Consider the following 14,413-nt stretch of genomic DNA (forward strand, 5'->3'; position numbering starts at 1 on the left):
TGAGGGAACTGCGGACATCTTTTCTTCAGATTCTGGCAAGGGAGCATTGCCAACCACAATACTTACAACTATTTGGTCAAAGAATCAGTCGGTGATAGGTGAAGCTATGCAAAAATGCCGCTAGATTGGGCAAGAACATCCACCAGTTACTCATCCGTAGATTTGCCGCGCTGGGCTGATATGATTTTCCACCATATTAAGTGAAGAATCCACTCAATTGGCAATCCCGTGTTGTGAGAATTAGTGCTGGAACACTCTCATACGCGGGAGATTTGAGTGCGGGTGGAGGTCACAGCGGGCGTTTAGCGCCACCAGCAAATACGCCTACGGCCTGCTGCAAGCGTTTAGCAATGAAAGGGTTAAGGCAGTGTTACACTGGCCGTTTTCCTCTAACCATTGTGGCTACTGGCAACGCCCGTACGCCTATCCGGGAGCGAGTTGTCAGTTGTCCGTAAGCTGATGTCACACTGGGCCCTATTCTTTCCACCGCGTTGGCGCCAGCTTGGGCAACCGGCAACTCCAACTTTTCCTGGCGTGCATCACACACAGCCAAGGTCGGTTGCCCGTATCCACATCCACAACATAAACGAAGCACTTGCCCTGTATCAACATGGCGTCATCTGCTAAAGTAAGGGCTGTCTCGGCTTGTGCTGCCATTACCCAAGTTATGGACTTGTTGCTGCAGTTAAATGGAAGGAAGAAACAGTTGTGGGTGTGGCGAGTCTGTGGTTCCTCCGTGCCAGTTCTCATTGTCACCACTACGCGTGTGCGGCCAACCCACCCATCTAGACTCAACCACATAAGCACATGGATCGAATAACAACAAAGACACACACACGCATACACCAGACTCATCATGAACCATGGCAGATGTTTTCTCACAAACTAAAATGGCTTTGCCATTTTCTAGTGTGTTAGAACTTATTTGGTGAGTGGTTCATACAAACCAAACATACCCAATGGCAAGAAGAGAGCAGTGCTCCACAGCGTGGGCAATTCAAAAACACGTGTGGTTCAACTCGCAAAGAGGTGATGGCTGATCGTCCTTCCATCAGATGACCCATATTTTGGATGCAGGGATCAGTTATATTATATTTTTCTAATATTATCAGGTACATAGAATATGAAATTGCATTAAACCAAATATGCCGAAAGTGGCTGGTCCTGGGTGAACACAAACTCATAATTTAGATTGGTGCTCTAAGGGTTAATTTACTCAGGAGTATTTCCTAACAGCACAATGTGCTTTCCAGCACCAAACCTTTTAATGTAGGTAATATGAAACTGTGCAAGACAGAAATGTCCCCTTCCTTGATCTGAGAAATGCTGGCACATATCTACCACACATAACTTTAGAGTAATTCAATTCAATGAACCTTATGAAAAAAGACTATGAGAAGAGATCTGGGACTAAGTATAATAGCTAAAACTTGAGATAAAACAAAACAAAACAAATTCTGAATCCCATCTAACCTTGGTGTGCCAGCAGCAGAGGTGGACTTGTGGCTAACCAAGGGAGTAGTGGGAGTGCTGGGGACTCGTGCTGGCAGACCCCTGGGCCTTGAGGCAGTGGAGGGGGCAGAAGTAGTGGAGGGTGTCCTCATGAGGCGTGGAGTGCTGCGGCTGCTGGCAACCCTTGGGGAGGCAGCTGTAGGGGTTTTTGGCACTCGACCGTTCTTTTCCATCTCTACAGAAAAGTGAAAAGCATCCAAGAAATATTAATGATGAAAAAATGTAACTTGCATCAGTTTCAGTGTCATGGGGAGGATAAAGTGAAATGTTTCAAACACTAACAATGTGAAAAAAAAATCTAATAAGTTCCAAACAGGAAAAAGTTCAATGCACCAAGAGCTCCTATAAGAAAAAGTAAAATGCTTTTATGAGCTCACAACAACGAAAAAAAAAGTTAAATGCATTAAGGTTGCAACTTGCAAAGAGAGCAAAAAGGCCTAAATACAATCAGAACACAATATAATGATGATGATAATAATAATAATAATAATAATAATAATAATAATAATAATAATTAAATAATAATATTACTTGTTTTCCCAGAGCACCAATTCTTCCAAAGAATTCACTAACAGTTGAGAAAGATCTATATCTTCAACATCAAAGACTTTTTTTTTATTTTTTATATCACCAACAATTGTATTTTCACATATATCTAGATGGCATCACCATAGATGTAATAAGTGACATTATGTGCGTGAATCAGAGAAGATATAAGTTGCCGATCCCTGAGGGACACCAGACAGCAAGGGTGCTGCACCTGACACCCTGATTCACCATCACAGGCTGGGATCTACATATATGACCAAAGGAGCATTTACCACGTCTGACCACGTGATACTCGCAATTGTGAGCTTCCAAGTGATGGATCACTGGGCACAGCTCATACCTCACATCCACACACACACCCAGGAAGCGGGACACAACCCTCAACCATCACGTGATACCCATTCACAGTTCACTGCTGGGTAAACAGGGAGCACAGATTAAAGGAGACTGCTCATGTCTTCCTCTGTCCCGGAATTGAAACCGGGACCCTCTCAGTTGTGAGGCGAGCACACTAACCACTGCACCACAGAGCAATGTCATGCACTCAGCAATTTTTAAAAACACTCATTAGCATAATCAACTGCCTCAAAGGCTGCAGAGAAATCAAGTATGTAAAACCAATAATGTATGTAGACATTCCAATACAGGTGTTCTTGACTAAGTCACTAAGTATCATTGTTAATGTTGTTTCAGTTACATGATGCTGTCTGTATAGTGAGACTGAACAATAGGAATAATGCTATTCTGTTCAAGAAGTGGTAGCAGTTGATCATGTATGCCCCGCTCCAAGACTCTTAAAGAGAACAAATCGGAGACTGACAATAGTTTCCAATATCCTCAACATCAAGTCCAGGTTTCTTGACACGAGGCCAATGAGAGGCCTGTTTTTCAGATTGTGTGAAAAAACCCTCTAAGAAGCATCTCAACTATTTTAGTATTAAACTTAGCTGTAGAGTTGTAGATACTAAATAGTTTAAAACAAGGGATCCAATCGGGCATCCCAGCGGGGGAAGGGGATCTTTTAACCGCTATATCTCAAAAACTATTCATCACCGCTACAAAACAAAAACACCATTGGAAAGAGGAGGCCAAGATCTATAAGATTCGGTTATGTAAGCCTCTCCTGCGAATATACAGGCACGTTCAGGGGGTGTTTTTTGCTGTGAGTGCGACCGACACTCGCAACGAGCTTCTAGCACCACCAGCGAGTGACGCTAGTGCTCGCTCTTTTAACCTCTGTATCTCAAAACTATTCATCACAGCTAAAAAACAAAAACACCATTGAAAAGAGGAGGCCAAGATCTATACGATTCAGTAATGTAAGCCTCTCCTGCAAAAGGACAGGCACGTTCAGGGGGTGTTGCCTGTGAAGACGTACATTTATACGTGCCCGACGGTCAGCCGTAAGGCAACTACTGTAGATCTCTTGATGATGGGTTGCTGGCAGGGCAGTATTGCCAACTGCAAAATTTACAACTATTTGGTCAAAATATCAGTCATGTGATAGGTGAAGCTATGCAAAAATGTCGCTATAGTGGACAACAACATCCACCAGTTGCTCGTCCATAGATTTACCCACTGGGCTGACATGATCTTCCACCAAATTTAGTGGAGAACCCACTCAATTGGCAATCCAGTGTTGTGAGAAATATTGTTGGACCACTCTCATACGCGGGAGATTTGAGTGCGGCTGGAGCTCGCAGTGAGCGTTTAGCACCACCAGCAAATACATAGGAATACATAGGAAGAACAGACACCAGAAGACCTATCGGTCTATGGCGAGGGTGTCTGTTTACTACCGCTACTACTAGTAATCTACGTGTGGTAGGATAGGACAGAAAAGATGAGGGCTCCTCCCCACCCACCTCTCCCTCCGGCAATGTGCCGCCAGGAAATAGTTAGAGGAGAACACCATGTACCTTTAAGGAAGAAAGGGCCATGGAAATTTTACAGTAAAGAGAGAAATAAGAGGAAATTACTACCCTTAACTTACACTACTGGTAACCTAAGCTGTGGGGGAAAATGACTTCATTACATAAGAACATAAGAACATAGAAATACAGGGAGACTGGAAGAGGACGAGTGGCCTACACAGGGCAGCCCCAGAATCCCCCCTAATAACCACGATGGGTGAGGTGTAGTTTCAGGGGCACAGGTGGAGGCTTGATCCTCGTTTTACCGGCGGTACTAGGCACGCACCAGTAACCTGTCACCTTACTGCACCCACACCTCACTCCACCTGTCATGCGGACATTAACGGTTGCTTTACTCTATTGTTGACTTTCGCTACTTGTAATCTAGGTTGTGGGGGAGAATTATATTAATATAGGTTGAGGTCTTGCTGCAATCTGTCTGAAAACATGCGAAAAAGGGTCAGTATAATCTTATATCCCTGAAGTACTTATCCGAAGAAGACTTAAAGCTATTGATACTCTGTGCGCTAACTACCGACGGTGGAAGTCTATTCCAGTGATCGACGACTCTGTTATTGAAAAAACTTCTGCGCACCAATGTGTTACATCGATTTCCCTTTAACTTCATACCGTTGCTGCGTGTTCTTGTCTTGGTGTCTCTCTGAAATAGACTATCTGGGTTAATGTTGTCGAATCCATTAAGGATTTTGAACACTTCAATTAAGTCCCCTCTTGACCTTCGCTTTTTTAGGGAAAACATATCTAAACGCTTTAAACGCTCGTCATATTGCAAGTTTCGGAGCGCTGGAATTTGTTTGGTTGCTCGTCGCTGTATCTTTTCTAGCAAAACTTGATCTTTGATATAGTTCGGTGACCAGAACTGAACAGTGTATTCTAGGTGTGGTCTTACAAATGCTAAATATAATCTCTTCATAAGTTCGGGTGATTTATAATCAAAGTTTCTTGAGATTAATCCCAACATCATATTGGCTTTTTTACTCGCTGCAGAACATTGATCACTCATTTTAAGAGTGTTACTGATAATGACACAAAGATCTTTTTCTTGTTTTACTTCGCTGAGCTCATGTCCTTGAATCTGATATTTAAAGTTGGGATTTTTTTCACCTATGTGCATTACTTTACATTTATCTACGTTAAAACTGATTTGCCATTTTTCGCTCCAGTCAGCAAGTCTTATTAAGTCTGATTGAATGTTCTCGCAACTTTGACTGTTCATTACCGTACCTCCTAATTTGGTGTCGTCGGTGAATTTGGCTACTTTTGATAGAATATCAGTTTCTAAGTTGTTCACGTAAATTATGAATAGTGTTGGCCTCAGGACCGAACCTTGGGGAGCGCCACTAGTGACGGGTTGCCAATCCGATGCTTCACCATTAAGAACTACACATTGTTCTCTGTCGGTGAGCCAGTCATGAATCCACGCACATAGATGGTCGTTGATACCATGGGAACGCAGTTTTGAAATAAGCCTAATGTGAGGAACTTTATCAAACTCTTTCTGAAAATCTAGGTAAATTACGTCGTATGGGCTTCGGATGTCCCAACATGTATAAACATCGTTGAAAAAGGTTAATAGGTTGGTAAGGCAAGACCGATTACTACGAAATCCATGCTGACTATCAGTTATCAATTCATTTATTTCAAGGAAAGTGATCATTTTATCCCTGATTATTTTTTGGAATAGTTTAATTAGGACAGACGTAAGGCTGATAGGACGATAATTACTGGCTTGTTTTTTTGTCTCCTTGTTTAAAGATCGGGGTAATATTGGCCTTTTTCCACTCGAGAGGCACACTGGTCTGTGCTAATGACTTGTTGAATATTAATGTTATGGGTAATTCTAGCTGTTGACTACATTCTCTTAACACGCGAGGAGATAAATTATCGGGGCCCGGAGATTTATTTAGATCTATTCTCTGCAGGTACGCACACACTTCGCTGATATCAATTTCGGTCAATGCAAGCTTATGTTCTTCAGGGCCCTGAAAAATTTTCTTCGGGGCTGGAACTGATGTCATGTTCTCTTTTGTAAATACGCTACTAAAGGTTGAATTTAGGACCGACGCCATGCCTTTATCATCACTAGTCGTATTGCCACTTAATAGTAGTAGGCCGATATTATTTTTAAGTTTTTTTGTTTCTTATGTAACTGAAAAATAACTTTGGATTTTTCTTGGCATCAAGTGATATTTTCATCTCATATTCGCGTTTCTGTTTTCTGATTTTTCTTTCGCACTCTCTCTTGACATTGATGTAATTAGTATGATCCTGTTAATTATGTGTGTTTATATTTCTTATAAAGTTTTCTTTTTTCGACGATGATTTTTTGTAGGTAATTATTCATCCACAACGGTTTTTGACTATCAGTCCTTCATGGCTTGAGTGGAATGAATTTATTTACGCTCGCTGTGATTTGTGCAGTAAAACAATTATACATTTCTTGAACGCTGACGTTGTTGAGCACATCATTCCAAATACTGAAGCCAGTTCTCTTTTTAGGTCCGTAAAATTTGCTTTACTATTATTAGGTATTATGAGCAAGTTTGCTCGTGCTTTTGTTTCAATATTCAAAGCACATCTTATTATGTTGCGGTCACTGCTTGCAAGTGGCTCGCCTACCTCACAGGCAGTTATGAGATGACTATTGGTCGCAAAGATTAAATCAAGAATATTATTTCCGCGTGTCAGCATGGTAACAGTTTGATTAAGAAATGAATTTTGTGCAAAGTCAATTACTCTCTCTCCTTCTGTCGCCAGAAAGTGCATTCCAGTTAAGGGAGGGGTTATTGAAGTCACCACAAATCATTGCATTTTTATTTCTGATAACTCTATTTATCTCTGCGTAGAGATTTCCATCAATATCTTCATTTGATTTAGGAGGTCAGTAAATTACGCCCAGAACATACTTTTTATTATTGATCGTTACTTGTACAGTCGACGATAGAGAGTAGTGTCACGGTTTTCAGAATGTTTAGCCTGGTGGCGGTATCTGGCAACTATACCACGGTGACGCATTCACTGGCGATGTTAGTAACGCTTTTCAGTGTGTACCGTGTGTGTGTGACCGTGAAATTATAATATTGTATAATATTATATTATATTATAATATAATGTAGTTAGAAATAAACCAGATTACATGAATTCAATTTAGAAATGCAATAATGAATGTCTTCTACATGATGATGATGATGACGAGGTAAAACATCACGAACAGTCTGAAACACTTTTTCTTATTAAACTTTGAAAATACCGTGTGCAATGCTGTCCTTCACAGAGGCAGGCAGTGACTAATGCTCCTTACCATCAAACAGCAAATAGGCTTGAGGGTCGTTTTAACTCGCAGCCTTAATTCCCGTCACTATAAAGCCTCAAAGACAATTCAGATCATCAAAAATCTAAAATTATTTATCCGTGAAGATTACTTAATATCTAAGTATAAATACGTGTGTGTGTGTGTGTGTGTGTGTGTGTGTGTCACTGACTAGCTGACCCCTTGTCGCTGATGGACATGTGTCCCGTCCCCACCCAGCCTCTCCCCCCTCTCTCTCTCTCTCTCTCTCTCTCCTATTTTTTTTGGTATTAAAAATTATACGTTTCCACAGCCACTGACGTGACAGCTCAACTGCAGTGCCTGCGGACATAAGGGCTTTGGTAGAATACCGCTCCAGCCAAGGTTCGGGTCGACGGGCGCCCATCATGTGAACGTTTATAGCCTATTATTACGTATAAAATTTTGTATAAAGAACAAGATCTCGCCTGTCAGGAATTTTTTCTTTTTGGTTTAAAGGCATAACAATCTCCCCTAATAAGTGCAGTATATTTTTAAATGTATCATAGTTTGATAAACAACTAAGAGTTGCTCTTGACTAAATTTGAACGAAACTAAAAGCTCGTGTCAAAATGTAGCAACAGAGCCTAAAGAAAAAATATTTATTAAGCGTTAGCGACGGACACTTTTGATAAATATCTATCTTAAAATTATGTAGAGTGCACCTGTGACCACCAATCACCACAACAGTACGATTTCGATAGGATATAATAATTTTCATGTCGCCGGCGGCTGATGTCGCCAGATGTCGCTTTCTGAACGAAACTTACTGGACAGTGTGTCACTACTCTCTATAGCCGACTGTACATACAATGAATCATAAGCCTCTGTTTCGGCAATGTTTAGCTGAATGACTTCTAAATTATTTTTCGCATATATTATTACAGCTCCTCCTTTTTTGTGTAGACGACACTTAGCAAACGCATTGTAACCATTTATAGCTACTTCACCTAAGTGATGTTTATCGCGCATATTCAGCCATGTTTCTGTGATCATAATGAAGTCAGGTTTTTCAGTAATTGCATGTATTATAAAGTGGCTACACTTCTGAATGATGCTGCGGGCATTTACATAAAAGATGTTTAATTTATTCGTCGAGTGTACACCATCTATCAACTGTCGTGTCACTGGAATAGCGCGTCAGACCTGACTATCCTCAATTGCCCCTACCTCACCAACCACCTGCGTGGCTGTTAACCTCACTGCTACCTCAGTACCCCTCACCTGTGGGTCTGGTGACCTTACATCCTGCGCAGTACTGTACACCTGCGGCCTGACCTCACTATCAGGGTGCGGTTTCCTCCCGGCTAAGCCGGAAGCCACCTCACCTCGTTGCTGCACCTGTCTTAGCTCTTTCGATATTTCCTCATCTAAAATTCTGCCTAGCCTCGCCTTGCCCACACAATTTAGATGAAGGTCATCATTAGCAAACAGACTTCTATCATGAATAAAATGATCCCAGACGTCCACAAACATGACTCCCTTACTACTACACAAATCCCTGACATGTTCGTTCATCCCCAGCATTCTACTGAGAATGAAGGAGTTAACATCATGGCAAGGGATCAAACCACACACTACAGAACATCTCCTGCTTTCTTTTAGTTTTCCGACAAATTTTCTATATTTGTCTACAATTTCCTCTGATCTACCTTTCGCTACACTGTTTGTTCCTACCACGTAGACAAACATTGTCTCCTCTGAGGTAGTGGCGACTAAGTCATCAACCTTCTCAGCTACGTCCTCAATTTTGGTTCCTGGGAAAACAACATGGCGACGCCTCACTCCCTTCCTACAAAACTCACGGTCCTATTGTCTAACTAAGCTGTCCCCGAAAAGAATGATGCTAGGATCATTCTCAACTTGGTCTCCTAACACCTGGAACCTGTTTCTCGTCACGACCCCACTGTAACTAACATCTACTGCTACAGCCTTTCCCCCTTTTCTAACAGGCTGGAAGGAATCTAATGTATCTACCTTCTTTTCTATCTTCCAATCTCTCTACCTTTTCAACAACCTTGAACTCTCCCTCCCCGACACTCGCACCATCTAAACCTAGCACCCCCTCCAGAAACTGTAATTTACCATCTAACGCTTCTAATTTAACATTTACCTTGTGTTCAGTTTCACAGAAGAAACACACAGTATACTCATCGTTCTCCTTGTTGAGGAAGTCCTTCGTGAACTCCCTTCTGCAGGAGTGGCAGGGATGGCGAGTGGCATACGGCATCGTGACCTGACTGCGACAACTGGTAGGAACTAAGTGCGAGACACCTCCGTTCACCTGAGCGGCTCAGAGCAGAATGAGCCTAACTCTCGCTGCGAGCGTTTAGCCATGAAATGGTTAAAGTAGTCAAGAGTCATTCTATCAACTGCTTTCAATTCCTTGCTTTGTGAAATATGACAACAATGTGAAACAATTTCCTTTGTGCTTTGCCATCATGTCTGGTAAGAAATCTAGACTACAAAAAAGTTTTCAGAACCATTCTTGAACTATTGCCAGAGGAACCTGCCATATCGTCATTTGTTGTTGATTTCGAGCCAGGCTTGTGGAAGGCTCTAAGGTCTGTATTTGAAAACCAAGTGATTCATGGTTGTGCTTTACACTTTGGAACGGCACTGTGACAGAAGGTTCAAGAACTAGGCCTGCAAACCTCCTACAACAATAGAGACAGTGTCTATAAGCTAATAAGAAAAGTTTTTGCGCATCCATTTTTGCCTCCAGAAAACATCCAGAAAAGTTTTGATGAGCTTGATAGCAAGGGTGGGTGTTCATCCATCTCGGCCCATTGCCAACTCGGCCCATTCACGATTACCAACTTGGACCATTTTTTAATACCAACTGGGACCATCAGCTCGATTCTTTTTAAATAAGTCATGCTCACATTCCTGAAAATTTCCTGCAGTATGACATTTCTGTTGGTGGCCAATGGCATCTAATATTTGCTACGGAAGAACAACTATCCCTGTTAAGCAAGGCAAACCATTGGTATGCAGATGCAACTTATAAAATAGTCCGCCGCCCCATTACTCAGCTTTGTAGTATTCATACATTCGTACAAAGTGACAAGAACTTAAAACAAGTGCCATTGCTGCTTGCACTAATGATTGGGAAAAGACGTAGAGATTACAAAAAGGTGTTTGCAAAAACTAAAGATCTTTTAGGTGGGGAATTGAAAATGAAGCAAATTACTATTGATTCTGAGGCAAGCATTTGGAATGCAATTCCCGAAATCCTGCCAGATGTTATAATTCGAGGATGCAGCTTTCACTGGAGGCAGGCAGTGTGGCAGAAAATTCAAGAAATAGGCCTACAAGTACCTTACACAAACGATGTTGAAATGCATAAATATTTCAGGAAAGTCCTGGCATTGCCTTATGTCCCTGCAGAGCATATTGAAGAACTCTTCACAAGATTTTACAGGAAAGCAAACGACTCTCATGCCCTCATAAGTCTTCTAGACTATATAAAAAACACCTGGATCAATTCTGACATTTGGCCTCCCAGACCGTGGTGCGTATTTGGTAAAAGCATCCGTACAAATAACAATTTGGAAGTTTGGCATAATAGGCTAAATAGGAAGGCGCGCAAAGGACAACTCAGCCTTTACTTGCTCATAAAATTACTCAGTGACGAGGCCAAACTAGTAACTTTGCAAGTGCGTCTCCTCTCAGATGGGAAGGCATGGCGTATGTGTTATACATATCTCTTGTATTGACTAGGGGTTGGACAGGCATGATCCGTCCTCCTCCTTTGTTGTAATTTTCAACAATAAACTAATCTCTTCTATTTTATTTTTATTACTTTTGGTTTAAGCAACTGACTGCAGCTTAATTACTGTACTGTGTAAATAGGCATTGTGCACTTGAAGAGAATAGATTAAATTTCATTAAATATTGTAATTTCTAGCAGCTGTTTCGTTGTGTTGAATACGCAATGGGCCGAGTTGGTATGCAATGGTCCGACTTGGTCATGGACCGAGTTGACCGGCATTCCAAGGGTGCCGTATTTGGACCCGTTAGGGAGTTTATGGACTACATCAGTCATACCTGGTTGCAAAGTGAAATTTGGAAAATACCTTACCTTACCTTACGGTGTTACTGGACGCAGGCCAAAGCTAGGCCTCTATGTCCAGATCATTGTCGCTGTCAGAACTGATATTCAGGTGGTGTGCCAGGGTGGTTACCAATTTTTTTTCAAAATTATATTTAATTTATTGGTTTGACCAAAACTTATCTAAATGTTTCTCAAATGATATCACTCTCACTGCCTCTACTACATCCTTGGGAAGGCTATTCCAGGCATCAACAACTCTTGAATTGAAGAACATCTGCCTCTTTTGCGTCCTGGACCTCATTTTCTATAGCTTCAATTTGTGTCCACGTGTCGGCCCTGTATGTCTCTCAAGTTGGATGTTCATATCCTCATCATATTTACCTTTGAGGATTTCATATACTTCAATCATGTCTCCCCTTAGCCTTCTGTAAGTCATTGTTGGTATCTCCACTTGTTTCAGTTGTTCTGGATATGTGAGGTTCTTGAATCCTGGTAATAACTTGGATGCTCTTCTCAGGACATTTTCCACAATCCTTATGTCCTTCTTCTTGTACGGGGACCATACTGACTGAGCATACTCAAGATGAGGTCTTACCATGGTCTTGAAGAGACATCTAAATGTATGTACATCAAGAGTAGTAAATGTACGATATTTCATACCCATTATTTGGTTGGCCTTATTAACTTTTTCAGGTATGTGTGCTTCGAATGTCAAAAGCCCATCAGTCAAAATTCCCAGATCTTTCTCTCTTGTAACCTTCTTAATTTCTGTTCTATCTGATCCCTCTTCACAAATGTAGTATACTGTCTCCTCTGGTGCTTGGTGACTGCTGTGTATCTTGAGGTGACTACATTTGTCAGGATGAAATGGGAGCAGATTTTTCTCAGAGAATTTGGTCTGTATTCGGACGCAGTGTGAAGACAAATAATGATGTTGAAGGATGGCACCATAAGCTAAACAGAAGAGCAAAAAAGGGTAATCTTCACTTTTGTACACACACACACAAAAAAAAAAAAACGTATTATTAACACTAATTGGCTATGAGGGCCGAATAAGCCAACAACAAGGGCTGAATAAGCTACTAAGTGGTCCAAATGAGCCAGGTCCGAATGAGCCAAGGTCCGAATAACCCGGCACCATAAAAAAATCTACACATCAACACCAAGGGGGTTCAAAAACTGGAACAATCCACAACTGTTAAAAAGGTGTTTGGGTGTCCACTTCTCTACAGATATGGTACCACATAGAACAAACAATAATAAATGCAGGAAAGATAGCTGGTTGGATACTTAGAACATTCCACACACAGGGAAAAGAACTGCCTGAAGACACTGTGGAAGGCCCTGACGAGCCCTTGGTACGGGGCTGCACACACCTCAACATGGCTGGCCCAAGCTCCCCCCCGGACCAGCTGGACCACAAGTAGAGGGACACCAGACTAGGGAGCAGCGGCGGGCCACCACAGCTGTGAGGCCTGGGCCCTGGCCTAGCAGCGAGCGGTCCGCAGCAGCCCCGAGTCACCTTCAGCGCCCAGCAGCCCCGCCGACACTCCTGTGCTTATAACAAACTTACCGACACATGCAGCTGCTCGCGCAGACCACCTTCCCCCTTCACTGTATGTTCTCCTGCGATGAATGAAGGCACAGCGCGTCTCTGTACAGGAAGCAACACGTCACCTTCCCGCGGAACATTGAACTGCACTGCATTGTTTACAGAGCCTCGCCTCGGCCCGCCATTGGCTGCCCAGCGAGCCGACTCTCGCCGCCCATTGGTGCAAAGTTGTCGTCGAACGGTGCCAGATTGTCGTACTCAGCCTTTTATGTTTGCCGATTTCTGACCAAAAAACTGTCTCCTCCACCCAATAACCGGCTTTGCATACATTTATTGTTAAAATGGTTAATTATTTGTGCTTCTTGGTAATAGTTGGTCAGAAACCAGTATATACGATGCTCTGAGTACGATAATCTGGCAACGGTGTTCAATTTTAGGAGTTTTTTTTTCTTGGTCTGTCTTGAAATTCTTATGTTCTCTCTCACCACTGGCTAGGAAAATGGAACATTTTAGCAGTCACTAATATTTTTCGAATTTACCAGTGAAAAATCGATATATATCATATTTTTTCTTCATAAATCCAACAAAATACTCTATGTATCCACTTCAAATGTCTTTTTTTAATTATATTTTATTGATATTACACAGTAGGACACTAGCTGGTTTTTACTTTGAAATATGGTAAAATTCGAGTAGGCTATACATGGATTTATGACCCCGTAAAAAAAGACGTAACCTTGGGTAAGCAAAGCAGCCTGTTTACACAATCAATGAAAGTGAGTAAGCCCAGAACCCATGTCTGCTTTTTCTTCATATCCTGATGTATATATCCTGTGGATTTCAAGTCCCTTGGTGGAATAGGTAAAATTCAAAAAATAATTAAACTTCATCACTTGATATCTCAAAACCATGTCTGATAGATTTTCTTTGAAGTTCATTTTGATTTTTAGAAAATACATGTCTATTAATTTTATTAGTTTTCATCGAACAAAAAAAATATTATTTTCCTTTTTTATTAACAATAAAGGACTCCACCTTCTTCCCTCATCCTTCCTGAATAAAATATTTTTTGAATGAAGCAAATCGGTTAAGAAATAAGGGAGGAGAATTGAAAAGAAAGCAAGCCATTTAACATGGGAGACGCCCAAGTGGAAAGGACAGGGTTAGTCCGCTTCCGAGAGAAGAAAAGTAGCTCGCCCCGCGCATGACGTATCAGGGTACCAAGCGGCCGGGGTCAGCGTAGCCAGAGGGAGGGCAGACTGCTCCCCCTGGGAAATTTTGGGGGTAATTTTTGGGAAATGCTGGAACAGATTTTGTATGCTCTTTTTATCAAAACTTTTAAACACTGTTTTCTTCCTTCCCCTTCCCCTAACTCAACCTTCCCTTCCCTTCCCTTCCTCCTTTCTTCCTTCCCCTTCCCCTAAAGCCCCAAATACACTGCCGAATTTTGGCCACGAACTTGACGCCGAATCAGTTCGTAA

The 14,413-nt window shown here is 41.8% G+C and overlaps 1 protein-coding gene across 1 annotated transcript in view; it reads right to left on the bottom strand.

The window, feature by feature from the left end:
• LOC127002843 (kinesin-like protein KIF14) overlaps nt 1–13,224 on the bottom strand; it is a gene marked incomplete at its 3' end in the record, with an annotated part of 140,290 nt that extends 127,066 nt beyond the window's left edge. Inside the window, 2 exon segments of the mRNA XM_050869060.1 lie at nt 1,474–1,687; nt 12,954–13,224. Of these exon segments, the coding sequence (XP_050725017.1) occupies nt 1,474–1,685 (212 nt within the window).
• Nucleotides 13,225–14,413: the final 1,189 nt, after the last annotated feature.

Source organism: Eriocheir sinensis, chromosome 24 (assembly GCF_024679095.1).
Source record: "Eriocheir sinensis breed Jianghai 21 chromosome 24, ASM2467909v1, whole genome shotgun sequence".
In the NCBI taxonomy this organism is placed as follows: domain Eukaryota; kingdom Metazoa; phylum Arthropoda; class Malacostraca; order Decapoda; family Varunidae; genus Eriocheir; species Eriocheir sinensis.